This window comes from Papio anubis, chromosome 20 (genome assembly GCF_008728515.1).
Source record: "Papio anubis isolate 15944 chromosome 20, Panubis1.0, whole genome shotgun sequence".
Classification (NCBI taxonomy): Eukaryota; Metazoa; Chordata; class Mammalia; order Primates; family Cercopithecidae; genus Papio; species Papio anubis.
Window position 1 is genome coordinate 36,789,486 of NC_044995.1, and position 26,900 is coordinate 36,816,385.

Below are 26,900 nucleotides of genomic sequence, written 5' to 3' on the forward strand. Positions count from 1 at the left end.
CCTTCCCCATGATCTTCATAGTTCCCAGAGCCCCTGCTGGTTCCTAGTGGGCTCTCACCACCTCACTCTGCCTCCTCTGTTGGTATGTGGTCTCCTCCCTGCTGGAGGGTAAGTCTTTGGGGAGAGGAGATATTGGAACCCTTTCAGTCAAAGCATGGGGTGGCCCCTCTGGCCAACCTGGCCAGCTGCTGCCAGGGGAGCTAAGTCCTTGGAGACCACAGCCAGAAGGACTTGTCATTCTGAGCAGTGCCCATCTGCTAACTGATTTCTCACGAGGACTCTTCTCTTCCTTTGTAGAGTGCCTGGTGAAGAATGTGATGGGATCACTAGCATGTCTGCGGAGAGCGGCCCTGGGACGAGATTGAGAAATCTGCCAGTAATGGGGGATGGACTAGAAACTTCCCAAATGTCTACAACGCAGGCCCAGGCCCAACCTCAGCCAGCCAACGCAGCCAGCACCAACCCCCCGCCCCCGGAGACCTCCAACCCTAACAAGCCCAAGAGGCAGACCAACCAACTGCAATACCTGCTCAGAGTGGTGCTCAAGACACTATGGAAACACCAGTTTGCGTGGCCTTTCCAGCAGCCTGTGGATGCCGTCAAGCTGAACCTCCCTGTGAGTAGTGTGGGCAGGGCCCAGGGGTGCTGTTGTCAAGGTCTCCTCCTGCATGTCTCCTGGTCAGGACAGATCCTGGGGGAGGGTAGGAGATGCATTTGGAGTCGTGGTGAGAGCTTCACGGCCCTTGAGTGAGTGGTTTCAGCAGTTCTAATCAGTTGAAATCGGGGAGAAAGAACAAGTTAATTGGCTTAACAATAACTGGTTTCTTAGATATTGGAATCCTGGGGAAAATTGTGTAGAGGTTGAAGCAGTGGGAGAAAGGAAGGCCTACATATCTACTTGCAGTTCCATGGTGAGTTGAAGTCAGAGCACTTGGCCATCCTGGCCCCTTCCTTTCTCAGGTGTGTACGTAGTTGATCAAGGATAAGTAGACGTAGTTGATCAGACTATGCTAGAGGGGGATTGGCTTGCCGCAATAGCAGTCACCTAGCATCATCGTCACTGTCACCCAGAGCACACAGTGGGGAAAAGTAGTGGATTACCTCCCAGGGAGCGCAAGTACATGGAGGTGACCCCAGCTGGAGAAAGGTGGCTGTGGCTGCAGCTGCACAGGCGGTGTTGCCCTCCCTCCCTCTGACTGCAGCACACTTGCTTTTGTGCCTTTTGTGAGCCCACCCCTCTTCTCTTTCCCTAGAGAGTTTTCCATTTGCCCATATCCCTAGCAAACTGTTCTGCAAGCACAACTTGTATCTCCAACTGAACCTCAGGGAGCAGATGGAAGAAATGCTTTAGTTTTTCTTCTTTTCTTTAAAGCACCAAGGACTAATTGTCTTTAAATTGTCCTTTACTGTTTGCTAAGTCCCGTACACCCCCTGGCAAGTGTATTAGGTGGTTGCAGCCACTGACCCAGGCTGGTGTGTGCACACTAGAGCTAGTCGTGTATAGGAGCGGCCTTAGCCTCTGCCAGGCATCCGGACTCCCAAGTTTAAAGCCATTGTGTCTGTAAGAACTGTCTGGTGCTATTGGTTCACTGAATACGTGTCGTGCACTCGGGGGAAGATAATCAGAAGAGGGCAGTATGTGTCTGGGTCTTGAGCTGGCTCAGGAAAGGTATGGAGGCAAAAGAGGGGCCCCACTCTCTATTGACCAAGATAAGGAGTGGAGGCAGTCAGCTGTGTTGGCCTGCGGGAGGGAGACTGTTGAGGGAGCTCACTGCACCAGTCTCTAGCTGAGCTGGACAGGGTCCATAATAGAGAGTGACATTCTCAGAGCAGATGCACAGAACCAGGAGAGAAGGAGCTGGGGGCTAGAGTGGAACCCAGAGCGCTGTGAGGCCCTTAGGGGTTGGGGGGAAGGCAGAAGGCTTACAGAAGAGAGCATTTCCCCAGATTCCAACATCAGAAGCTACAGGGAGGTCAAAGAGATGAGGATTCCGACCTGACCATCCTATTGACCTTTAGGAGGGCATTGGTGACCTTAGGAAGACGTGATACAGAAGTAGAAACCAGATTTGCGACGGTGTGAATGCGAAGGTGAGGATGTGAAGCCACCATTTCAAGAAGCTTGGCTTTGAAGGGAGACGCATCAGTGCCAGAATAGCAGAGGGGTCAGCTTGTTACAAGAAGACACAGTGGGAACTGAAGCAGGGAGGGCTGAGAAGGTGAAGACAGGAGAAGGAAGGGCTGGGGGACTTGAGATTGCCGGGAAGCAGCAGCATCCCAGGTGAGGCTGAGGGAACAGTGCTGACCAGCGGGACAGACAGGTATGGGTGGTTGGTTAGGCCATGGGGTTTGGGAGTTCAAGGTCAGTCTCTGAAGTGCAGGCCGGAGAGTGGCCAGGACATTCTTGCTCTGGGCAGAGTGTGAAGCTACCTGTCCCTATGACTGTTGACGTTGCCCTCATTAGCTCTGACATAAGAGGAAGGGACTGATCCCTGGTGGCCCTGATCTGATGTCTTCAGAGATGGAAGAGTGAGGAGCAGAGGAGGGAGCTTGCTGGATGAGAGTGGTCTCAGGGCGTTTGGTGGGGGCTGAGCCAAAGGGGATGCTTGATCAGGAGCATCGTCATGCTAAAGCTGTTTTCCGGGGACTTCCTTCTTCAGGAGATGTTAAGGCCACCCCAAAAAGTATTCCTTGTCTGTTTTCTGATGCCTTCTGGGTCTTCACCCGCATTTTGATCTCCTGTCATGCCCCTAAACCTTACTATCCAGGCTGGCAGTTCCTCTTCCCCACCGTTCTCTCTGTCTTCACCCCAGTTCCTCTTCACTGTTCTGTTTGCCCTTGTGCCATGTGACACACTGTGGCCAATTCAGTGGCCTTTGGCCATAGAATAAAATCTAAATGTCCACTGTGATAGATCTATTCAGACTTGGTTCTCTTGGTGAAGGAGGTCAGAGCATAGACAGTGGTGTCGATAGTCTGCTTCCAGTCTCCTCTCTTGACCACTTGCCTAAGGTACCCAGGCGTACACTTGTAGCCCCCACCCCCAGGGCAGTTCCATGACCTGTGCCAAACCCTTACATGTAAGCAGGTCGCCCTTGTCTCTTTCTGGTGGATGTCAGAACATCTCAAAACCCCACACTCATCCCCTGTGCTGGCCTTTCCAACACTGTCCACTACCATTCCCGAGCAGGGCCTCAGTGCTTGCTGTTAGCATACTTGCTCTCTCCTCCCTGCAACAGCCTCTCCATCTGCATCCTGTGCCTCTACCTTGGGACTCCACTTGGATTTGGTTTTGATACGCCACTCAAACTTAATTACGGGAGCACCTCTCCCCAGTCAGGGTGATGGCTCAGAAAGTTTGGCTCTCAGTGGGTCAGGCCAACAGCCTGAGCTGGTCTAGTCATCAGGGGCTTGCTGTCTGGGTGCAGCCCCCTGCCTGGCCCTCTGTGATTCTTGCGCTTGGAAACTCAGGTACTGCTTGATCTGTCCCCACATTCCTTCTGTGGTTGTTTTTAAAAATGAACTTAGTTTTAGAATAGGTTTAGATTTAGAGAAAAAGTTGTGAGAATGATGCAGTTTGATTTCAGGGACTTTAAGACATTTACATCTGTTATCTGGCTCCTTCTGTTTGGCACCTAAAGAGAGTAAGATCTGAAGGTTTGAGGGTTGGGATGGCCAATTTTTTTTTTTTTTTTTTTTTTTAAACTAAGGATCGTAAAGGCTGTCCAGATGTGTCATTTGGCAGTTAACGTGGTCGTTCAACTGTATCTGGATACTAAAGAATCCTTAGTGGTAGACTGTGTGCAAGTGAAAGAAACATAAGTCCGGTGAACTTGACTAAGGGTGGAAGCTTATGCTCCGCAGCTCTTCATGGTGACAAGGAGGCAGGAGTGCCAGGGCCAAGGGTTAAGAGTGGGCTCCAGCATTGGCGCCAGGGAAATTTGCATTTTATGGACATGTAAAATTTCAAATGGTGGGGACAAGTAGGACCTGCCATGGATTCTCTTACTAGGTGAGGATTGCTTTTTAAAAGGCTCCCTGGTTTCCCCTTATTTATTAAAAGTGAAAGAATATTTTAGCATCTATAAAAAGAAAAAATGTGCATTTCAATAAACAACCTGTTCCAAGATAGAGCAGTTGGAAACGTGTATGTTTCCCTCTGAATTACTCTCCAGCATTCAGGAACCCTTCCCCGCTCCACTCCACTTTATTTTGGTGTTCCCCCTCGAGATCACTTGCTGATACCAGTAGGAGCTGTGGTTCCCGTGGATTTACCTGTGGAGCAGCCAAGGGTGAGGTCCTCAGGCCAGCCTGGCGAGCCCAGCATTTGTGCTGCCTGGCTGCCTAGGTGACACTGGACTTCTGCTCTCTGCTTTCCAGGATTACTATAAGATCATTAAAACGCCTATGGATATGGGAACAATAAAGAAGCGCTTGGAAAACAACTATTACTGGAATGCTCAGGAATGTATCCAGGACTTCAACACTATGTTTACAAATTGTTACATCTACAACAAGGTGAGATATGGGGGTGGGTGTCCAGCTGCCCTGGGGAGAGTGGAGGAGAGGCGACGGCAGTGGGCATGTCAGGAGCCCGTGGGCAGGGGTGTTGGGTGTGGCTGGGCTTCGAGTCTGGCAAGAGGAGACCCTTGGAGGTAGAGGTAATGAGACCTGTGGTTGTGCCTGTGGCTGGGTATGGGCTTTTTTGCTGGGAGGAGGGTGCTGGCCATGTTGAACTTGCAAGCCGTCCTTGTTAGCCTGAAGCATGTGCTTCTGGTGCCCTTGGGATTTTGGTTCCTGAGCATGTCTAGTAGAGAAGGCGTGAGGAGAATAGTGGCGACTCATGACAAAGTCCATTTGGGTGATGTAAATTGTTAGGAAAGAGCCTGCTAAAATGTAGTTGTGCAGAGGTGTGCCCAAACAGACCTCCACGTGAGAGAGGGTGTGATGGGGCCGGCGCAGAGCTCAGTTGCTCTGTGGGTGATGGTCTGCTGGAACTGTGGACATGACTGTCGATAACTCTTGGCCATAGATGAAGTGTCCCCCCGATCCTACATGTAGACCTGAAGGTCACTTCCTAACCCCGTAGCCAAACCTTTCGGCTCGGCTGTGCCATGAAGCCAGATCATTTGTTTACAGTTCAGACCACAGATGTGATTAAAATCAACCCTTTCAAATAGAACGACTCTGGAGGGAGACACTATACAGAACTCAGCTTTTGACCTCTGCTGGTGTAGTGGGTAAAAATGCCCAGAAGAGATGGGTAGGTGAGTTTCTTGAAGTTTACTGTGTTTTTTAAAGTCTCAGCTCTCACCACTTAGGTTTGAGCAAAATGTGCAGACCAGGCTCTCAGTTTAGAACTGAGTGGGAACAGCATGTTATAGATGAGGTGACAGAGTGGGACCCCTAAACTAGTGTGAGATGTGCAGTGCCCAGAGTCCTGGTAAGCTGCCATGGGGGTACATTGGGGAGCATTGCTGGGGCCCTGCTAATGTATCATGGCAAGAAATCCTGTGTCATTCAAGTATTTCTGGTGAAACTGAATTGTGTCAAAGGAGGGCCCCTTTCAGTGATTGGCTGAGCTTGGCAGATGCTTAAGGCATTAGGATGGCTTCTCAGACAGGCCAGAGCTTAAAAGATGAGGGAGGTGTAGGTAGACAAGTGTAGGCTCAGCACACCTGTGGGAACACAAGCCTCTGTGATACCTGGTAGTGTAGCCATTGTGGCTCCTTTGGGTGCAGATCGGGGAAGGACCCGGAATACGACGCTTCATGCTTTGGGGGCAGGGGGTGGCATGGGGTGCCCTGTCTACAAAGGTGGGGAGGGGAGGGCCCTCTGACTCTACCCCTGTGTCTCCTTATCCAGCCTGGAGATGACATAGTCTTAATGGCAGAAGCTCTGGAAAAGCTCTTCTTGCAAAAAATAAATGAACTACCCACAGAAGAAACCGAGATCATGATAGTCCAGGCAAAAGGAAGAGGACGTGGGAGGAAAGAAGCAGGTAGAGTACTGAAATAGCAAGTAAATTGGCTTTCTCCCCAACCTTTGTCCCTTTTCCAAGTTCGGTGAGGGGCTGGGAGTGGCAGGAAGATGGTGACATTATATACTGCATGCCGTGTTTGGACATGTGAGATTGGATTTGGTGTTGGATCCATCCCACAGGGTCATGTGGCCCTGTGGCCTCTTCTAAGCAGAAATAATTGGGCCCTGCCTTTTCTGAGGGTAGGTGATGGATTTACGATAAAAAGAAAGTGTAACTTTTCAAAGCACTTTGACATTTTTTGAACACTTGACCCTACCAGTATCTTAGGTGGTTTTTACTTTTCCATTTTAAGGACATTAACATGACCAGAAATCATTTTAACTAACTCTCAGTTCTAAACCTTGAGGTTGGGAATTGGAATTACCTTAATGCACTGGTATCAGAGCTATCCCTGCTTCTGATGCTCAGTCATCTGAAATGAAAGCCCTCCGCATCCATTTCTGCCTGTCACCACCCCCAACTGACACAGGGTTCCAGGGGCCAGCTGGCAGAGCTGCGCACTCCAGGAAATGATTCTGTCTAGGAAACCAGCAGCTACTGTCCACATCTTGTCCTTTGCAACTCCATGCTGCGGAAGGGTGACATTTGCAAGGTGGTCCCTGAGTGTGAGTTGTTTGCTTCTCTGAGCAGCAGCCTTTCACCTGGCTTCCCATGCTGTTCTGAAGTGGTGGCAGAAAGGGGGTTGCTGCATCCCCTGCTGCACCCAAAGGTAAATAAGGAGAACTAGTCTCACATGTCACCCTGTGGCTCTTGTACATATCAGATCACATCCCTGATCCTCATGTAAGTCACATCCCTTATCCTTACATGAGGATATTGGTCCTCACTCCCTGGGACCAGGGGTTTGGGCTGGGCAGACAGACTTGGTGGCACCTCCTGTTCCAGTCTGGAAGAAGTCCAGCAGTTGTGCCGGGGGAATGAGAAATGGGAAACTCAGCGGAATTTCACCCTTGCTCCGTGAGATGCACAGAGAACATGGGTGTTGCTTGAGCTGGTAGTTGAAGGCACTGGGTGTCTCTGTCCGTTTTCATGGCAGCCAGCATGCACACGAAGGATGTGGTGGCCCAGGTTATGCTCCCAGGCATTCGCACCCTGGGCCATCCGCTCTTGTTAGAGCTCTGACCATAATCCCTCACTTTTTGCAGCTGGTTGGGTGAGCCACGTGACCATTGTGTGTTTGGGCTCCCTGCACAGCTGCTGGGAGGCAGCGCCGGAGGCAGTCATGAATGGCAACAGTCCAGCTGCCCCCTGTGGCTTGAGGAGGTGGGGGTCTGCCAGTTTCCAGAAACCTTGGCGAGGGCAGCTACTGCCGGCTCCCTGCCAGAAGCTCTTACTCAGAAGGCAGTGCTTCTGGGAACAAGGGCAGCTGTGCCTGGAAGCTCTGAGTGTTTTCCCGCTCTCTGTCCCCTGTCAGCGTGTGCTTCCTGCTCCTTGAGCCTAGGCCTCCAGGCTTCATGAAGGGGTCTTTGTGCCTGAGTTGGGAGTTGCAGCCAGGACGCCCTAGGAAATGAGAAGTGCGGTTTTCTGCTGTTCTCTGAGCCCCAGTGACAGGTGGACGGGTTTGGCAGAGTGGAGTCTGGGATGTTCATCTCTCAGGCAAATGCAGCACGCAGATGTGCGCTCACTGTGTGTGGTGTGTGTCCCCACAAGGTCAACCAGCATGTGGACGTTAGCATGGCCTGTAACTCCCTGTCTTATGATTCGTAGGGACAGCAAAACCTGGCGTTTCCACGGTACCAAACACAACTCAAGCATCAACTCCTCCGCAGACCCAGACCCCTCAGCCGAATCCTCCTCCTGTGCAGGCCACGCCTCACCCCTTCCCTGCCGTCACCCCAGACCTCATCGTCCAGACCCCTGTCATGACAGTGGTGCCTCCCCAGCCACTGCAGACACCCCCGCCGGTGCCCCCCCAGCCACAACCCCCACCCGCTCCAGCTCCCCAGCCTGTACAGAGCCACCCACCTATCATCGCAGCCACCCCACAGCCTGTGAAGGTGAGTGTCCTGGACTCTGGAGGGCTGCTGTCACCAGGGAGGAGAGTAACCCTGTCCTTGCCCATGCTTTACACAAAGCCTGTCCTGGGTCCTGGGCACTGGTGGGTGTTTCTGGGGAGATCTTGCTGTGTTGAAATTGCAGCCCAGAAGCAGCTGCCCTGCTGACTCAAAAGATCCCATAATTGTGTCACACCTCCTAGTGGGTTCCTGCCCCCCTGCCCCTCTCTAATTTAGACTGTACATATTTGCAGATGTGCCATCTAAATAGTCTCTGAATTGTGCCTCCCCTGGGCACTTGGGAAGAGGCCCTAGTGTTAGGTAGTAAGCAGCCTCCAGAGGTCCCTTGGCTTCCAAGTGAGCACACAGTTTTATGCTTTCTCCTGCCACAGGCAGGTCCTGTCCCAGCTGCAGAGCAGAGTGGTGGGACACCGTCTGCCTGTCCTTGGCCCTTTGCCTGTGCAGTTATCTTTGGGTCCATCCTGTGTGAATGTCGGGCCCCTAGACAGGGCATGGCTTTGGGGGTGACCCTGAGGGCAGCTGTGCTGGCTGCCACTTCTGACTGTGCCTGTTGGCGTCCGTGTTCTTGGCAGACAAAGAAAGGAGTGAAGAGGAAAGCAGACACCACCACCCCCACCACCATCGACCCCATTCACGAGCCACCCTCACTGCCCCCGGAGCCCAAGACCACCAAGCTGGGCCAGCGGCGGGAGAGCAGCCGGCCTGTGAAACCTCCAAAGAAGGACGTGCCCGACTCTCAGCAGCACCCAGCACCAGAGAAGAGCAGCAAGGTCTCAGAGCAGCTCAAGTGCTGCAGCGGCATCCTCAAGGAGATGTTTGCCAAGAAGCACGCCGCCTATGCCTGGCCCTTCTACAAGCCTGTGGACGTGGAGGCGCTGGGCCTGCACGACTACTGTGACATCATCAAGCACCCCATGGACATGAGCACAATCAAGGTGAGCGGGATGTGCCTGAGCGGAGGGACAAGGTGGGCAGGCTGTCCCTCCACATCAGAGCCTTCCTAGCCTTTCCAGTCCAAGAGGAGGCCTAGGCCTGGAACGGTGGCTGCGTGGGCTTTTCCTGTCAACGCGAAGAAACTGAGCGCCCCCTGCTGGCCACTGTGGGACATGCTCTGAGACCCCGTGCTTGGCCATTGTGGCTGCGGATGGCTATGCTACCCCTTCCCCTAGTCTGAGGAAAAGCAAGACAAGCCCTCTGGCCTTGGTTGCCCGGGGCCCCGGGTACCTTGCCCACACAGTAGATGCTCCATGAGAGTTTGGGACTTGGCGGCCTTGCCAGCCTCTTTGTGGTGGGGAAGGCCTTGCTATCTCCTCTGTGTGGGAGGCACGCTGTAAGTGCTGACATTTTCACCATAGTGTTTTGAGACCTTTTTGGTTTTAAAACTTAACTACGTGTGTCTTCTTCTGGGAGTGGAGTCCCAAACATGGGGCAGGCAGAGCAAGGAACAGTGCTGTGTCCGTTTGACGAGCTCCTGTACTGTGTCATCATGATGAGCTGGGCCCAGCCCTCTCCATCAGTTCTCCCCCTCAGTTCTGGCTCAGGCTCCACCTCCTGTGGGTTCTGAGTCTACCTGCCTGTGAGCCAGGCAGATGAGCTGGGATGCTGGCAGGGCCAGTCCCAGCCCTGAGGCTGAGAACTGGGGTGATGGCCTGTCCCCCACTAGAGTCTTGACAAAACTGAGAGCCAAGAAACCAACTTGCTCCTCTAGGCATCTCTTTCGTCTGCTGCCAGTTACTTCTCCATGGTCACTTGGGCAGACACAGCTAACAGGGACCTGTCTTGTTTTCCAGTCTAAACTGGAGGCCCGTGAGTACCGTGATGCTCAGGAGTTTGGTGCTGACGTCCGATTGATGTTCTCCAACTGCTATAAGTACAACCCTCCTGACCACGAGGTGGTGGCCATGGCCCGCAAGCTCCAGGTGAGGCTTGGGAGGGCACAGCCACCCTCAGCAGAGCGAGCTGAGGTCCTCGTGGGATCACACCTCTGTGGGCCTTGGCAGTTTTTTTTCTGTCACTTTCCTTGGGATAATGCCATGTTGCTTTAAAAAAGTGCCTAAACTCAGCCTAGTGTACATATTTTAAGTTGAGATTATTCAGTTAAAGCAGAGTGGGTGTTCCACTGCAGGCCCCCTCCCCCATCGTCCACCAGCACTCATTTGCTTTTGGCTGGAAGAGCAGGTGTGTGTTGTGCATGGCCCAGTCTCTCCTACAAAACACACCTGTCTCAAGTGGTTCGGGGGTGGGGGGCACTCTTGCCAAGTAGGCGCTGTCACAGTTGTGAGCTGAGGACATCTGCACTGTGGACATCTTTCCACCAGAGCCTTAAGAGCCTTCTAGCTGCAGAGTGGTTGTTTTTCCACATGGCCACAATTCTGATGGGGAGTCCGGGGCCACTTCCTTCAAGTTGAGAGCCTGGGTGGTGCACAATGTGAAATACATGTGTGGACGGGGAGGGGAGATGACAGCATAGACGTGTAAACTATTATTTTTTTAAAAAAGGAAAAATATGTAAGTTTAAAAAACGGCTTTCTTTGGTTAATAAGATTGGGTTAAAATTTTTGGAGAATAAAGTCAATATTTAGTACTATCATCTTTTTTTGTGTGTGTGGGTAGGGGGGGCCGTCTTAATTGTTGGAGACAGACAGGGTCTCCTTCTGTCACCCAGGCTGGAGTGTAGTGGCACAATCATAGCTCACGGCAGCCTCTGCCTTCTAGGCTCAAGCGATCCTCGCACCTCAGCCTCCCGAGTAGCTGGGACTACAGACTTGCACCACCGTGCCCAACTAATTTTGCCTCTTTTCTTTTAAAGAGGCGGGGTTTTGCCATGTTGCACAGGCTGTTCTGGAACCCCTGGGCTTAAGTGTTCCACCTGCCTCGGACTCCCAAAGTGCTGGGATTACAGACCCATCTTCTTTTTTAAATTATTTGAAACTGTAGATAAATGACCATAAAAATTCCCAGCCTCTTCTCCCCGAGGCCATGGGTTGCTTCTGTTCTCAGGGTCAGAGCAGGCTGTGGGCGGGACCATCATGAGGTGCTGGTGTGCTCATTGTAGGCCTCAGCAGGCTTCTGCACTCCTGCCTCTCACAGCCATCTGCTTCCAGGGCAGAAGTGAGGACTTGGAAAGTCTTTGGTGACCTGCAGATCTGTGCCAGGCAGAGGTCACCAGAGCCCCACTGCCTGCTTGCCTCCTAGCTGTACTAGGTCCTCGTGTTGTCCCAGACTCCCCACCATAGCACCCCATACCTGCTCCCACTGGACCTAAGGCACTGTGTCTCCTGTTCTCCGTGGATCAGGGGCTGCCTTAGCTTCAGAGGACATGTGCTCAAACTCTTGAGGTAGGATAAACACTTCCCTTGTGAAGTTTGTTGGGCTCTTTCTTACTAGTATGAATGTGTCTCTTGTTATTTAAATGCATGCTCAGGCTTGGGGCTTTTTGTTTCTACTTTTTGTTAGGGTTTGTTTTTTTTTTTGAAACGGGGTCTCATTCTGCTTACTGCAGCGTCAACCTGCTGTGCTCAGTTGAGCCTCCCAAATAGCTAGAACAGTGAGCGTGTGTCACCATGCCTGGCTAATTTTTGTATTTTTTGGTAGACATGGCGTCTCTCACTGTGTTGCCCAGGCTGGTCTCAAACTCCTGGGCTTAGGTGATCCACCCACTTCAGCCTCCCAAACTTCCAGGATTACAGACGTGAGCCATGGCACCTGGCCTGTTCCTTAGTTTTATTTTCTGTGACTTGGGGAGTTGTTGCCCTCTTTTCACTTTGGTAGTGTTTGTGTGCCTTCTTCACAAATAACATTGCCCCTTCATCATTCATGTTTGCATTTCCCATCCTTGAAGGAGTTGAGGCTTTTAAATTTCTTTCCTTTTTTTTTTTTTTTTTTTTGCGATGGAGTCTCTTTCTGTCGCGCAGGCTGGAGTGCAATGACACGATCTCAGCTCACTGCAACCTCCCCCTCCTGGGTTCAAGCAGTTCTCCTGCCTCAGCCTCCTGAGTAGCTGGGATTACAGGCGCCCACCAATACACCCAGCTAATTTTTGTATTTTTAGTAGAAACGGGGTTTCACCATATTGGTCAGGCTGGTCTTGAACTCTTGACCTCGTGATCCGCCTGCCTCCGCCTCCCAAAGTGCTGGGGTTACAGGCGTGAGCCACCATGCCCGGCCAGGCTTTTACATTTGAACGCAGGTTTTGTTCAGTGCCGCCCAGTGGCAGTGGCGCCCTCAGATTTGTATCTTAAGCTCCTCCATCGCTCCCTCTCTCCCACTCTCTTGAGAAGACAGGGGCACAGCTTTTGCCCACACTGCCCACGTTGATACCCATGCCCTTCATCTACCCTCACAGGAAGAACTCAGCAGAAACAGATTCTCTCCCAGCACCACAGGTGACTGTTTTGAGCTACTTTACTAAGAGAAAGAAAAGAGAAAGCACCTTCTGATGCATTCTATCCGTTTCTTCTTCATTTTTATCTCATTTTTCCTGTCCTCTCCTGCACCCTGGAGCCACCTCCTTTTCACAGATTTTCTCCAACAAAGATTTTTGGGTTTTAAGTGTTTTTTGCATTTTTCTTCTGGGAAACCTGCCTGAATGTAGAGTTTACCAAAGCCACTGGGATGTCTGTCACACCACAGACCCTGCAGCAGAAGAGTTTCTTCTACACACGGGCTACAGGTGCTGGACTGGAGTAGACACAGGCCTCACTCTTAAGGGGGGCCCAGTGCAGGCAAGGGGTAGGGGTTGCTGTGGGTGGGCTGCCTCTGGCCCAGCCTGCTTTGCCTGCCCTGGGGAGGGGTACCTCTCTGCCAGTGCTTGGCGGAGGTGTTTCTCTTTGAGCAGCAGAGTTGATGTGGAGGGTTCCAGGGCAGGCTTCTCTTCAGTGGGCAGTTGTGTTTGTGGCATTTCAGCCTTTGTTTTTCTTACTTCTCTCTACTTTCTCTGCATCAACATGGGGTAGAGAGCAAATTCTCCACCAGGGAAGGGGAGGGACAAAGCCCCAGCCCTTGCTCACCTCTTCAAGACCTGTTGGGACCTGCTTAATTGGGTCTCTTAATTTGGCTGGGCCCAAGAAGTGGGATTTATCTGGAAAGTTACTTGGAAAAGGAGCCACTTTATTTTTCCCCCTCAGCCTCTAAATTCTGAGGTCCTTGAGAAAACCTGTGTTCCACAGCCTGACAGCCAAGATACTTGTCTGAAACCAGTGGGGTGTGCTGAAACTGAGAAGCATGACCTCAGAGCCAGACCTCCAGAGGAGTGGGGTGTAGGTTATGGGATGCCGGGCAGGAGGCTGGGCCTCAGCTGGGTCTCTGTCAGTCCAACAGAATGCTTGCACTCAGTGTTCCATGGTGGATGCTGGTGCCTGCTACCCCTCACCATCACCATCCTCCCTTGTGAGAGGCTTGCCCTGGGTGTATCTTGAATCAGGTTTTACTGTCCTCTCACTGGCCCCACAGCACCCCTGACTGTGTTCTTTCACTCTTAGGTCTTAGCACACTTCCAGCTCATGGCAACCCATTGCTGCCATGTATTCATTCGGTTTTCTGTTTCCAACTAGAGTGTGAACTCCTTGAACAGGGAACTTGTCATTGCTGTTTACCATCAAGCTGTTACTTGGGGACATGTGAGTGTTGCAGCCACACAGCAAGGTTTTCCTACAGCAGCCCTGGGCCCACTGGCTTGTGGATTTCCCAGGGTGCCCTCCACTCAGGCTACAACAGCAGTTCTCACGTCCAAGAGGAAGTGAAGGATGACGGGGTCACGCAACTGGACACGCCAGGAAGCTGGCAGTTCCCAGTCCCACCAATGTTAGTTTCTCATCCCAGCTGGCTTTGTGTCTTGTATTCTTTGCTCTTTGTTCTTGGGGCCTTTGGAGAGCCAGGGCCATGGGCACCCAGGGAATGGAAGGAGGCCTCAGAGTGAATGCTATACGCCCCCACCCCACCATTTACACAGCAGTCATCACTTGGTGGGGAGGAACAAGGACATCCTCATGTCTCAAAGCTGGCCCAGGCTTACAGACTAGTTCACTGCAGTAGCTACCACTCAGTAGAGGGCACTCCCTCTGTCCTGGGAGGCAGAGCTGATTATCTCCCTTCATGATGTCTTGGCACTTCTGAGGCCCACTTCTCTAACCTGCTCCCTGCTGCTTGGCAGCAGGCCTGGCTTTTCCAGAAGCTCTTGTGGCCCCAGCTGCCTCTTGGAGTCATTTTGGGACCTGAGACCACCCACATCCAGAACACTACCCACCTGGCACATAGCTGGGTGCTGCAGGGCTAGGGATCTGTCTTACTCTCTCACTAGGGCCTCCACTCTGATGTGAAACCCCCCACCTTTTCCTCCTTGGGCCCTACTCCTGGCAGGTTAACTGGTGATGGTCTCTGGTCATCCTTTCTTGTGTATCTTCTTCCTTGCCTCAGACCTGCTCAAGGAGTTATTTCTGAATAAAGTTATTTGCTGGGTGCAGTGGCCCATGCCTGTAATCCTGGCACTTTTCACTGTAGGCCTCAGCCTACATTCTAGGCCACATCGTGGGAGGATCCCTTGATCCCAGGAGTTGGAGACCAGCCTGGGCAAGATGGCAAAACCCTGTCTGCACAAAAACTTGGCATGGTGGTCTCAGTTACTCAGGAGGCTGAGGCAGGAGGATCTCTTGAGCCCAGGAAGATGAGGCTGTAGTGAGCCATGATTGAGCCACTGATTGCATTCCACCCTGGGCAACAGAGCAAGGCCCTGTCTCCAAAAAGAAGAAAGAAGAAAGAAAGAAAAAGTTACTGGGTCAGGCGCAGTGGCTCACGCTGGTCATCCCAACATTTTGGGAGGCCGTGGCAAGTGAATCTGTTGAGATCAGGAGTTGGAGACCAGCCTGACCAACGTGGTAGAACGCTGTCTCTGCTAAAAATGCAAAAATTAGCTGGGCATGGTGGTGTGTGCCTGTAATTCCAGCTACTTGGGAGGCAGAGGTTACAGTGAGCTGAGATTGCGCCACTGCACTCCAACCTGGGTGACAGAGTAAGACTGTCTCAATAAAAAGAAAGAAAGTTACTGGCTAAAGGAAGTCATGCTCCGTGTGGCCTGGAGGGGAGGGAATCAACACCACAGTTATATGGGATGCCTGCTCCAGCAGCGTGGGAGAGGAAGCCTCAAGGAGTGTTTCCTGAGCCATCAGGAGGGGGTTCCAGGGCTACGGTCCTTTCTGAAGCATTGACACACATTTGGGGGAAGGTCCTTGCCATGGTGTGTTTCCACGATGATCAGTTTATTCCTGGTTTAAAGCAGGTCCCAGAATTCTGCTGGGAAGCGAGGCCTGTGCTTCTGCCTCTGTCCTGAGCCATCACTGGATTGAGCACAGCGCCCCCAGGGTAGGGCAGGGACTTGCCAGCTGGCTGGCAGTATGTGTGGCCAGACCCAGCGTCCATGTGTGGCTGCTGTTCCCTGAGCTACATGACCCCATGTGGTTCCATCTGATTACTGGATCTTAGGTTGAAAGGTCTTAGGGTCTCCTGCGCACAGTGGTTCCCTCCTGCAGCCTGTCCTCAGTGCCCCACACCTGCTGCCTGAACTTCTCTTACCTTTTTTTTTTTTTTTTTTTTTTTTTTTGAGACGGAGTCTTGCTCTGTCGCCCAGGCTGGAGTGCAGTGGTGCAATCTCGGCTCACTGCAAGCTCCGCCTCCCGGGTTCACGCCATTCTCCTGCCTCAGCCTCCCGAGTAGCTGGGACTACAGGCGCCCGCCACTGCGCCCAGCTAATTTTTTCTATTTTTAGTAGAGACGGGGTTTCACCATGGTCTCGATCTTCTGACCTTGTGATCCGCCCGCCTCGGCCTCCCAAAGTGCTGGGATTACAGGCGTGAGCCACCGCGCCCGGCCAACTTCTCTTACCTTGTCCTGCGTGCGCTGGAGGTGTCTCCTCCAGTGGTGCAGCCCTGCTTGGTTAAGTGCTGCAGGGACGATCTGAGGAATGAGGAGACCAACTTAGAGCCGTGTCTGCTACAACAGAGCCTAGTCCCCTAGAGGAGGTGTGCTTGTGGCAGGCACACTCCCACCAGGGACCTCTGCACGTGCTGTGTCTTCTGCCTGGAACACCCTCTCAAGCCACAGACTCCTGCTCCCCACCACGCACCTGGCGGGAGCTTTGGCTGTTTTGCGGTTTGGGGGTGCCCTTGACCCAGTGCCATCTGTCAAGCACCCCCAGACTTCAGTGGGCTGGCTGCCTTGGTGGCCTGGGTCTCATGTCTTTACCTTGGCTGTGTTCTCCAGGGAGTAAGTGCCTGGCTACATCTGGACCACTTTGCTCTTCAAAGTGAGATTTGAGAGGAGTGTTGCAAGAGTTTTCGGAGGCCCTTGCCCCCATCTTGGCGGCAGAGAGGATCACCATCCTCTTTCGCCCTCGGTTGGTTTCTGTTGAGTTGGCCCCAGCAGCCAGTGAGGCCAGGTGATGCTAGGCCACGGCCTGGGTACCCAGCAGCCCTCACAGCGTGTCTTTCTCTCACCAGGATGTGTTCGAAATGCGCTTTGCCAAGATGCCAGATGAGCCTGAGGAACCAGTGGTGGCCGTGTCCTCCCCGGCAGTGCCCCCTCCCACCAAGGTTGTGGCCCCGCCCTCGTCCAGCGACAGCAGCAGCGATAGCTCCTCGGACAGTGACAGTTCGACTGATGACTCTGAGGAGGAGCGAGCCCAGCGGCTAGCTGAGCTTCAGGAGCAGGTGAGGACGTTGGTGGCTCCATTCTTAATCCCCAGAGTCCATGGACCAGGGTGGCCTCCCCAGAAGTTTCTAAGAGATATTCTTGGCTCTGAGTTCCCAAGGGAGCAGAATTTTCACTGGACCGCCTGTGGCCTTTTCCCCTCTGCTAGGTCAAGTGCATGTTGATCATGCACGTATGTGTGTTATTTGTGTTGAGCTTGCAGTTGGGGATGGGGAGTGATGTGGCCATTTTCTGGGCAGAGAGGAGGTGGCTTGATCCTTTCAATGTCTGGAAGGAGGAGGTTGAGCCAGGATGTTCGTCTCTCCTGGGGCTACCTGGTTGTTCCTCTCCCTATAGCCAGTCATCAGGCCCTTCGTGCCTGACGTGTCTGTATGCTCTTAGTTAGCTTCTTAGGGGCTCTCCTTCTGGGATCAGGATGGCTGTGAGACTTAGTGTCTGTCAGCTTGATCAGCTCCTCTGTTGAGGAGGACACTGGCAATCTTTGGAGTTGAGGGAATGGGTGGAGATAGGCTTGTTAGGAATCTGGTTAACATGACAGGTGCAGAGCTGGGGGCCTTCCCTCCCCCTGCCTCCCCTACACACCCTGATGCCCCAGGTGCATGTTTTTTGGAGCAGTCGCCTGGGTCTTGGGTGACAGAAAAGTGGTCTTAGCCCTGAGTGTGTGTCTTGTCTGTGTGGTCCACAGCTCAAAGCCGTGCACGAGCAGCTTGCAGCCCTCTCTCAGCCCCAGCAGAACAAACCAAAGAAAAAGGAGAAAGACAAGAAGGAAAAGAAAAAAGAAAAGCACAAAAGGAAAGAGGAAGTGGAAGAGAATAAAAAAAGCAAAGCCAAGGAACCTCCTCCCAAAAAGACAAAGAAAAATAATAGCAGCAACAGCAGTGCGAGGTCTGTGTCCCCTGAGTTTGCCCTGGGTGGGGACCCTCCTTCCAGGGCCTGCTCTGAGACTGTGTGGGCCACTGCCCCTCCCCGTCCTCGTTGGGTGCGGAGGCTGCCCCTCTGCAGCGTGACTCCACAGGCCAGGCTGGTGGCCATTTGCACACAGGACTTAGCTGCACTGTCTCTGCCCCTTTCTGTAGGATGAGCCTTCGGGGCTCACCATGTTTCGTTGAGGGGGATGGGCGGCAAGGATGGCGCTGTAGCACAACCCCCACTCAGGCAGCCTGCAATCACAGTTGACTTTCAGTCTCTACTGGGTGCTCCCAGAGATTGAGTTGCCAATTCCCCGTTTCCTGTGAAGGCCGGTGGGTGGGGGGTATGGGAAGGGCGCCCCCGGCACCCCTTCACCCCAACATACATGTGGAGGAATGAGTGCCTGGCATCCTCAGGGGGCCCGTTCTTGATGATGTGTGCATCGTCCCTTCATAGCAAGAAGGAGCCAGCGCCCATGAAGAGCAAGCCCCCTCCCACGTATGAGTCGGAGGAAGAGGACAAGTGCAAGCCTATGTCCTATGAGGAGAAGCGGCAGCTCAGCCTGGACATCAACAAGCTCCCCGGCGAGAAGCTGGGCCGCGTGGTGCACATCATCCAGTCACGGGAGCCCTCGCTGAAGAACTCCAACCCCGATGAGATTGAGATCGACTTTGAGACCTTGAAGCCGTCCACACTGCGTGAGCTGGAGCGCTATGTCACCTCCTGTTTGCGGAAGAAAAGGAAACCTCAAGGTGTGCTTGGGCCCTCTGGGCGTGGGGGTCCTTCTGTGGGCCCCCTCAGTAACTTCCCTCCTTGCTCAGTCTACTCTCTGTGTGCTTTTTTTTTCCAATTATAATATTTGTGTTCTTGACACAGAAGTCTCTGAAAGGTTGTGACGTCACCCTCGCCCCTAGGCTGTCAGTGTCTTTCTAGATCTCTGACTGGTGGTGTCTGGGACCCCTCTGCACCTTGTTGCCTGAAGCTGTGTTCTAAACCAGAGCTGCTTTCGACCCAGGCTGCCTGCTGCTGAGTCTTCCTCTGGCCTCTTTGGGGAAGGAGGAAAGGCGGGTCTGCAGGGTCCCAGGACCTGTGTACCGATGGTTAATGTAGCACTGAACCGGCCTTTGTCCCTCTCTAGCAGGGACAGTTAGGTGTGGCATCCTTTCTGGACTCTTCCAAGCAGCTGTTTTGTGTCACACAGCTCATCTTGGCCTACAGCTTTCCTCTGAGGACTTAGGACCCAGTGTCAGGGCATTGCACAGTCTTTGTCCCCAGCCCAGACTGGCTCTTGGGATCCTTGGGCCCCTACCTGGGGCACACCACATGATTATTCCGGCGTGTGTCTGAACAGCTGTGTTGAGAGACTCCCTGGGGTCTCTCCCTGCCTTGTCTTACCTCTGGGCAGCATGTTCCTTTTGGATCCTCTTCTTCCCCTGTCAGAACAGTAACTGGGAGAATCCAAGCCTCATGCCCAGCAGTACCTTGTGTTAGGAAATTACCCCTCTGCCTGGTCTCTTGAATCCCTGATAAACCCCTCAAAGGGAACTTTGAGAGACTGAAGGAACCTTGAAATCCCAATGTCCGCAGTCTACGACCATGGGAACTGTGGGGCCACGTGAGTTCTGGGAGTGGCAGCTGGCAATTAGGAGCAGCCCCTGGGCCCACTGTGCACAGGCTCCTCACTGGTCCTTCCTCCAGATGGATGGGGTGTGCCTGTGGCTTAGAGCGGCCTCCTGGGCCATGGCCCTGCCTGACCAGCTCCCATTGCTTGGATTGCAGCTGAGAAAGTTGATGTGATTGCCGGCTCCTCCAAGATGAAGGGCTTCTCATCCTCAGAGTCGGAGAGCTCCAGTGAGTCCAGCTCCTCTGACAGCGAAGACTCCGAAACAGGTTAGGTGACTTGTGTCCTATGTGTCTTACCAAACTCCTCCCACCTGTGCCCGGCACCAGCTCAGTCCTGTGTCCAGGATGCTAGAGCCCAGAGACGGCCATCCCAGAACTTGCTGGGTTCCTCTGTCTGCCTGTCTGTATCGTCTCCCTGGGGCCATGGATAGCCTTGCATTCTGTGCAGCAGTGTCCCTGTCCGTCATGCTGTCCCTGCCAGGGGCTGGTCATGGAGGACAGATGGCCAAGGACATTGACACTGCGGAGCCCTGGATGGTGGGTGGCGAGGCTGGGCCATGAGGACTGTGGGCATGGGGGCCCAGGCTGTGCTGTTGACCTTGAGGTGACCGTACCCAGCTTTGTGCCCCAGAGGAGACTTCGTGTCCCTAGGGCCTTCCCCATATCACAGTCACATGCAGTGCGGCCGCTTCAGGGAGACACTTTGCTCGTTTCTGGTGGATATGGAGCAGTCTGCTGCTGGCCCCTGCCATCAGCTGGGCCCCGGCCATTGCCTGCTCCTCCCCAGAGTGTGCTTGTTGCTGTGTTGGCTGCTCTTGAATCTGCCCTAACTCCACACGCACCTGGACTTGGCGTGTCTCTTCTGCAATTCTAACTAACAGTCCCTTCTCTTCAAGCCCTGTGGGCCTGCACGTCGGACCCTGGGTTCTGCATTAGAGCCCACCTTCTGAGCAGCAGCCTCAGTGGGAGGTGGAGGCAGGTAGCAATTCTGGGTGCCAGGTGGGAGTGGAGAGGGTCTGCTCTCCTCCAAGTGTGCACTTTCCTCATTATTCTCAGGGGCACAGATGCTCAGGCTGGCGCAGAGGAGAGGATAGGGAGGGAGCCATGGTGCCCAGGAGGCCTGGCGACCAGCCCCTGCTGAGCGATGGAGCTAACATCCTGTGTTTATGGCCAACGGGGTTGCCACTAGGCTGGTGCAGCTGCGTCAGTGAGCTGGCGTGCTGCAGACCACCTGAGAGCTGGCCCTAGGGTCTCAGGCAGGCTGGGGAATGGGCATCCACAGTGGGGAACCTGTGTTTTGGCAGTAGACTCCTGCATGTTTTCCCACGGGCCTGTCGCATCCCTGGGATTTTATTCTAACTAGAAATAAATGCTAACCGTCAATAATCAGTGCATGTAAATAACTTGATCGTGCCAAGGAAGATTGAGGACCCCTCACAGCAGCTGGGGAGAGCCATGTTGCTCTGAGGTGTGTGCGCACAGATGGGGCGGGGGCAGGTGGCACCTCGGGTCTCGTCAGTATTCCTTTTCCCTTGGACAGCCTGGTGCCCTCTGCTTCCCAGGTGAGTGAGGAGACTTGCCTTGAAGTGGGCTGAAAGAACCTCCAGGACTCCAGATGCCCACATTCTCTAGCACAACTGTGCAGAATGCCCTGGGCAGCTCACTGGCCTCGTGGCCTTCCCTGTCGCCATCCTTCACGCTTTCATCTCTAACCGGCACTCTCCCCACACTGCTTTTGTAATCCATCAGCCAGCAGGAGGCGCTGCACCCCATGGCTGCCCAGGATAGGGCTGGCTCTGCTACCCGAAGCTAGGGCCTCCACTCGCAGCACAGTGAGTGGGGTGAATGGCTGTATTCTTGGATCCAATTAGCATTCCTGGTGGCCGCTGACTTTTCACTTTCGGTGCCAGCCGAGCCTCCAGCTTGCCTTCCTCTGAGTTTTTGCACCTCCTGTTTTCTAGCTGACTGCTCCTACCGGAGGTTTTGTAGCCTTTGCATCTAAGGATCTCAGTGACCAAGTGGAAACCCCAGATGCTGAAATTGTCAGGGGACCTGATTAACTAAAATGACATGGCATGGTTGTGATGGGGGTGCTACTTTAGCCCTCACAAGACAAGACACCTTAGAGGGCTGTGGACATCATATCCTGATTTCCAGTCTGTGGTCGTGGCCTTTGCCTTTGGCCTCTGCGTCCCTCTTCTGGGCTCCTCTGCTTTGGCAGAGAAGTTGGGAACGCTCCTGGCTTCCTGAGTGAGTGCCCCACACCCCTCCTCCCGCTGCTGAGATTTTATTATTTTTTCACTCCCCCACTTTAAAAAAAGTGGAAAGATTGTGCAACAAGTAATCTGAGAGTCCTGGGAACAGCTGTCCTGGCGGGAAGGAGGGCGAGATTTACTGTCTCAGAGCCGCTGGCTCCCAGGCTCCCAGGCTGTGGCGGTCCAGCCCTGGCCACTCGCGCAGCTGCCTGGGCTCTGGCCTTCCCCTCTTCCCAGACACCCTCCCCACCTTGGGTTTTGCCTGGCTCCCTTTTGTCTTCGCAGTCCTGGCCAGCAGGGGCTTTCCTTTGCCTTCTGCGTGCACTGAGTGAGCTCTGTCGTGGGCCGGCAGGGTGCTTCTGCTCTCAGACGGGGTTGCTGCTAGGGTTTTGTACGGCAGATCCCGAAGCGAGAATCCACATCCTGGCACCAATAAATGCAGCCTTCTCCTGCCCTGTCCTGCACAGGACTCTGCATTCTCAGGGCGGGGGGGCAGAGGGGGCGTAGCTCCTTCAGCAGCTGCTCTCCTGGGTCCAGGAAGTCCAGCAGCCCTGATGTCCATGGCCAGTTACAGGCAGCTCTGCCTTAGTGGGGGAGTGGGTCAGGGTGGGGGAACATTATTTCCCTTTGGTATTTTGGGGCCTAATTGATTTGCAGCTCCCCCCAACCCCCCTTGTTCTTGTGTTTCCATTTGGATTGGAGCCGAAATTCCTGAAAGGGCCTATTTTTGTCACTTATACTACGGGGTTAGTTCCACTGACACGGCCCTGAGACATGAATCACCAAAAGAAACCGAACAGAGTCACTAGATTGAGGCTGGGGGGTGTGATACTGAACACTCCTCCTGGCAGCTATCCATAGACCAGGATGCTGTAGACTGATGCAGGCGTGGAGTGGTCCTCTGCGGCCAGGCTCCAGTTCAGGAAGCCACGGAACACAGGCAGGAGGAGGATGGCGGCGGTGGGTGCTGCTTTCCCAGCTGGGTCCCATGCTACCATGTATTCCCCACCCTCTGCCCCGGCAGCATGCAGTGCAGTGGGCCAGCTCTACCACTTCCTCTGATTCCAGCTAGTGCTTGGGCTGGGGTCTTTCATTGAGCTGTGATTCCAGCTAAAGCCTGGAGCTGCTTGAGGGTTCTGTATTGTGACAGGCAGGGGTAGGGCACAAATGCCCCCCTCCCACCACCCCTAGGGCATCTGCAGACCTGGGGGGATCAGGCTGGAGGAAGACACTGTCTGTGGTAGGCTGTGGACAGTACTGTGGACAGTACTGTGGCTTTGCTGTCATTAGCAGCAGGGTTAGGTCTGCCCAGCATATGGGGCAGGGCATGTCCTAGGAATCTTCTAGCTTTCACTTGTCACATTGCTGACATCTGGCTCTTCCCAAGTGTCATGCACAGGTCTTTGTGAGCCGAGGTGTCTCCACAGCTTATATTCCTCTTAGGGTTACCCCTTTCACCTCAGCTACCTGGGCTGGGACAGGGTCTCAGGGAGGTGTGAGAGATCCTCCTGGGCTTTGGTCTGGTCTTCTAGTTGGAGCGGGAGCGCAGTCCAGCTATTTTAGTCTCCTGGCTTCCTTTTCCCAGGATTGGAGCGTGTGGGTGTTTCTTAATGGCTCCAGGGGAAAAAGGAATGCTTGATGTTTTGGAAAGATTCGAGCTGGGAAGTGCAGACAGAGGCCATGGGGCGTTCTTACCACACAACCAGCCTCAGCTTCCTGACCCCCAGGGTCTTTGAGGCACTTAGTCGCATCGCCAGGCCTGCTGCTTGCCTCCTCCACAGTGTGGCGCTTACCTAGGGGAAGGGTGAGGACCCTGAAGGTGGGGGAATAGGAAGAGACTTGAAGATAGGGCAGTAGCCTTTCCGTCTGCACAGGCAGGTGACTCCCCCTACACACCCAGTATTTGCAGCTGGAGGGATTCTGGGGCTTCATGGGCGGGTGAGGGTGAGCCTTGTGGAATGTGGCCCGGAGTGAGAGGCCGCCAGTGGGCGGGTTTTTCCCATGCCCGCACTCAGGGGCCAGGGAGTAGTAGCACGTCGGTTGCATCCGTGACTCCAGCAGAGGCATCTGCTCTGCTGCGTGGGTGGGAACAAGCCCAGCGCCCCTCCCTGGTCCAGGGAGCCATGTTAGATGCCCCAGAAAAGGAAAGAAAGGACAAGACTTTATTCCTTAATGTGTTTCTTTTTCTTTTTTTCTTCCTCTTCAACAGTGTATATAATAGGTTCTGCTTTTTACAGAGTTTGAACTTTTTGTTTGGGGGATCTGGAGGAATGCAGAAATGAGGCTGTTTGCTCTTTCCCCTCCACTGGGGATCCTGCATTCTGGTACCTCCTTTCTTGGGGACCCAGGCGGAAGGGCTGGCATTGCCTCCCTGAGAATAGATAGTGCGTAGCCCCTGGATGTGAGATGAGCTCAAAGTCAGCAGGGGCCTAGTTGGCTTGCCATGCCTGTCTGGTGGGACAGGGCAGGGGCACCACTCAAATTCAAAAGAAGCCGCTTGAGGGCAGTAAAGGAAATGCCGGCGTGCACTCAGGCAGGCAGGGCACTCGTGGAGCTTGGTAGTGGGGGCCAAAGCCACCCTGTAGAAGCTGAACAGGCTGGGGGTGGTTTCCGAGGCACTCATGCATTCTGCCTCTGTGACCTTTCTAAGGGGGTGGTGGGTCTGTCCCTACCTATGGTTAGCCAGGCACGGGGCAGGGCTCCAGTCTCCAGTGCTGTTCTTGTGCCCATCAGCCACCAGGGTGCAGGAGGCTGGCTCGGTCTGCAGTTCTTCTGTTCTTGTGACTTAAATGGTACATTCCACACCATTTCTCTCACACTGGTTTCTCTCTCCCTCTACGTAGGTCCTGCCTAATCATTGGACACGGACTCTTAATAAAACGGTCTTCAGTTCCAGATTCCTTCCCAGCAAGCTATAGCTTAAGTCCATTTTCTTCCGTGAAAGGGACAGGACTCCATCAAGTTATGGAATTCCTCAGAGCCCTGGGCCTGTCCCCCGGGGTGGATTAGTCATGTCCAGCAGCACACGCCTAGTCCCGCCTTCGGGAAGGCTGCCTGCCTGGCCAGCAGCCCGGGCCTCCCTGTGTAAAGACTGCCTGGCTGTCCTGCCAAGCCTCCCTGGTCCTCTGGGGTCCTCTGGGTGGGTGGCATCTCCTGGAGGGTGATGACAATCCCCCACACATGCATTCATGTGGTGCTGCTCTGTGTGCAAAGCCAGACCCCAAGTATGTTTTCTCTCTTTGTCCCATCCCTCTTTTTCTGGGACTTTGGACCCTAACTACTTCCCTCCTGAACCTCGCAGTGACATTAGTCCAGGAGAGCTCTTGTTCAGTGTGTAGAAGAACACTCTGACCTCTAGAGCTGTCCCAGATAAGGAGTGGGAGCTTTAGAGGCAAGGCCTCTCGATCCTGGAGGGCTCAGTGAGGCTCTTCCCACAGCATGTTTCTCACTGATACCCTATAAGGCTCGAGCCACCGCTGACTCTAAGCCTTTTGGAGTCTTTCCTCCTCCGTCTCCATTGTTCCCGTGCATTTCCAAAAGCTTAAGTTGCCTGGCGGGCATTTCCCCAATTTCTTTGGCCTCCCTCTTCTCAAGTCACATAGGGAAAGTACCTCCTGGAACCAGGCTGCAGTGTGCAGGACCTGCCGGGCAGGCACTGGTGAAGGGCCTTGGGCCCATCATCCCCCAACCCCACCTCACCCCACCCACCTCCTCTAGGGGGGCGGATCTGGGCTGGTGGACTGGAGAGGGTGTCACAGACCCTCAGGGACTGCCCCATGGACACCTTTGATTGGTGTTAACAGTGTGAACATTTTTCCCGTCTTCAGTCCCTTAGAATAACGACAGCCCCTGGGGTTGGGGCAGGCGAGGGTGGCCACATCATCCAAGCCCTCCCAGAGGTACTAATAGGCTTTTTTGCTCTAAAAATAAATACCGGCCCTTTTTTGGTCACAAATCCAGCATCTCAGCAGAAAACTGCCTGACATGAAAAGTCCCCTAAGGAACTGCATCTGCGTTTCAGGGGCTTTTCATTTTTTTCTCCTTTTTTAAAGTGTAGATTGTGGGTGCTTCCTAAAGGCCTGCCTTCTTCTGAAACTGGAAGTGGGCTGTCGCCATGGGCAAGCCCTCGGGTGCCGGCTCCCCGCCGGTGTGGGAGCTCTGGCAGCTCTCCTCAGCTCCCTGGGCTTGAGCAGCTGCAACTGCCCCAGATTTGCTGTGGAAGCAGGGGCTGGCCCTGGCCTCACCAGAGCCTCCCGGGGCCTGCATTGATGCTCAGGAGTTCCTGGGCTGCTCTTGATCCTCTCTGGGCGTCCAGCTTCCAGTCAAGCTCCGTTTGCCAAACAAACTATTCTGAGCTGCCCTTTGGCCTGCGCCTGTTGTGTTCCTGTTGCAGCCCCGCCTGGCTGAGACGGGGGCAGGCGGGAGAGCCTTCATGCCCAGATTCCCACAGGACAGTTGGGGAGCTGCTGGCATTGTCTTTCTGGGAAGATTCTGCTTTCTTGGACCAAATGGCAGCCTGGATTCCCAGTGTCAGGCCTGCATGCTGCCCCTGCCCCCCACACACACACGCGCGCGCGCGCATACACACACACTGCGCGCGCGCACACAGTGCACATGGGCCATAGCCACAGGCCAGCTCTCCTCCAGGGTCCTTTCAACTTCACTGTCCAGGGACCCTCTCGTTCTTGCCCATGGGGCTTCCATCTGGCAGAGAACGCTCAGGGCTTGTTGAACTTGAAAGCACATTAGACTTAAGCTGTCACCTGTGCTTGGTGCCCCAGGAACAGCCAGAGAGGACAGTGCCCACTCACTTCTCCTTGTTGGCAGCCTCCTGTGCAGGAAGTGCCAGCCGGGCCTCAACGCACCAGCTGGCTGTGGGTCCTGAGGAGGAGCGGGAGGCGGCCGCTCAGTGCAGGCGGGGACTCCTCTCCTCTGCCCTGACCTTACCCTCCATCCTGCCTCCTTCATTGGAGTGGGGCTGGGGGGTGGGCGGAATCAGTGTTTTAATCGGATTTTTAAAAAACATTTTATTTCTTTGTACAATTACCATCCTATGTAAAGATGAAATTTGTGTTGAGTTGAAGATTGTCATGGAATAAAGATCACACCGTACTTGAGGCCATCTTCATGTAACCCTTTCTAGAGAGTTTTGTGTGGGGGTGTCTTGGGGCTGGTGTGTTGTGAAGCTGTGCACTTCCTGTCTTGTCTTTTACTGGTAACTCCGACACAAGGCTCAGACCACGTGGGCCAGATGGGGCTACCTCTACCACCAGCCCCTTTAGTCATCTGGTCCTGGGGGTCTGCCGTGCACCTCTCCCCCACTTGTTAGTCCTGCCTTGCCTGGGGGCCCCAGCA

At 53.9% G+C, this 26,900-nt stretch overlaps 1 protein-coding gene across 3 annotated transcripts in view; it reads left to right on the forward strand.

Annotated features, from left to right (window-relative positions):
• Window positions 1–297: 297 nt before the first annotated feature.
• The window catches only part of BRD4 (bromodomain containing 4), a 36,551-nt gene continuing 9,948 nt past the window's right edge, over window positions 298–26,900 (forward strand). Inside the window, exons 1-11 of one of the 3 annotated variants that reach the window (XM_031659805.1) lie at window positions 298–616; window positions 4,381–4,518; window positions 5,866–6,001; window positions 7,751–8,040; window positions 8,631–8,993; window positions 9,849–9,977; window positions 13,611–13,676; window positions 16,548–16,757; window positions 17,444–17,643; window positions 18,124–18,419; window positions 19,447–19,557. In XM_031659805.1, the coding sequence (XP_031515665.1) occupies window positions 332–616; window positions 4,381–4,518; window positions 5,866–6,001; window positions 7,751–8,040; window positions 8,631–8,993; window positions 9,849–9,977; window positions 13,611–13,676; window positions 16,548–16,757; window positions 17,444–17,643; window positions 18,124–18,419; window positions 19,447–19,557 (2,224 nt within the window). In that variant the 5' untranslated portion in view covers window positions 298–331. Of the gene's footprint in view, window positions 617–4,380; window positions 4,519–5,865; window positions 6,002–7,750; window positions 8,041–8,630; window positions 8,994–9,848; window positions 9,978–13,610; window positions 13,677–16,547; window positions 16,758–17,443; window positions 17,644–18,123; window positions 18,420–19,446; window positions 19,558–24,388; window positions 26,668–26,900 lie in introns of those variants that run through there. The other 2 variants (XM_031659807.1, XM_031659806.1) reach the window with 2 other exon arrangements.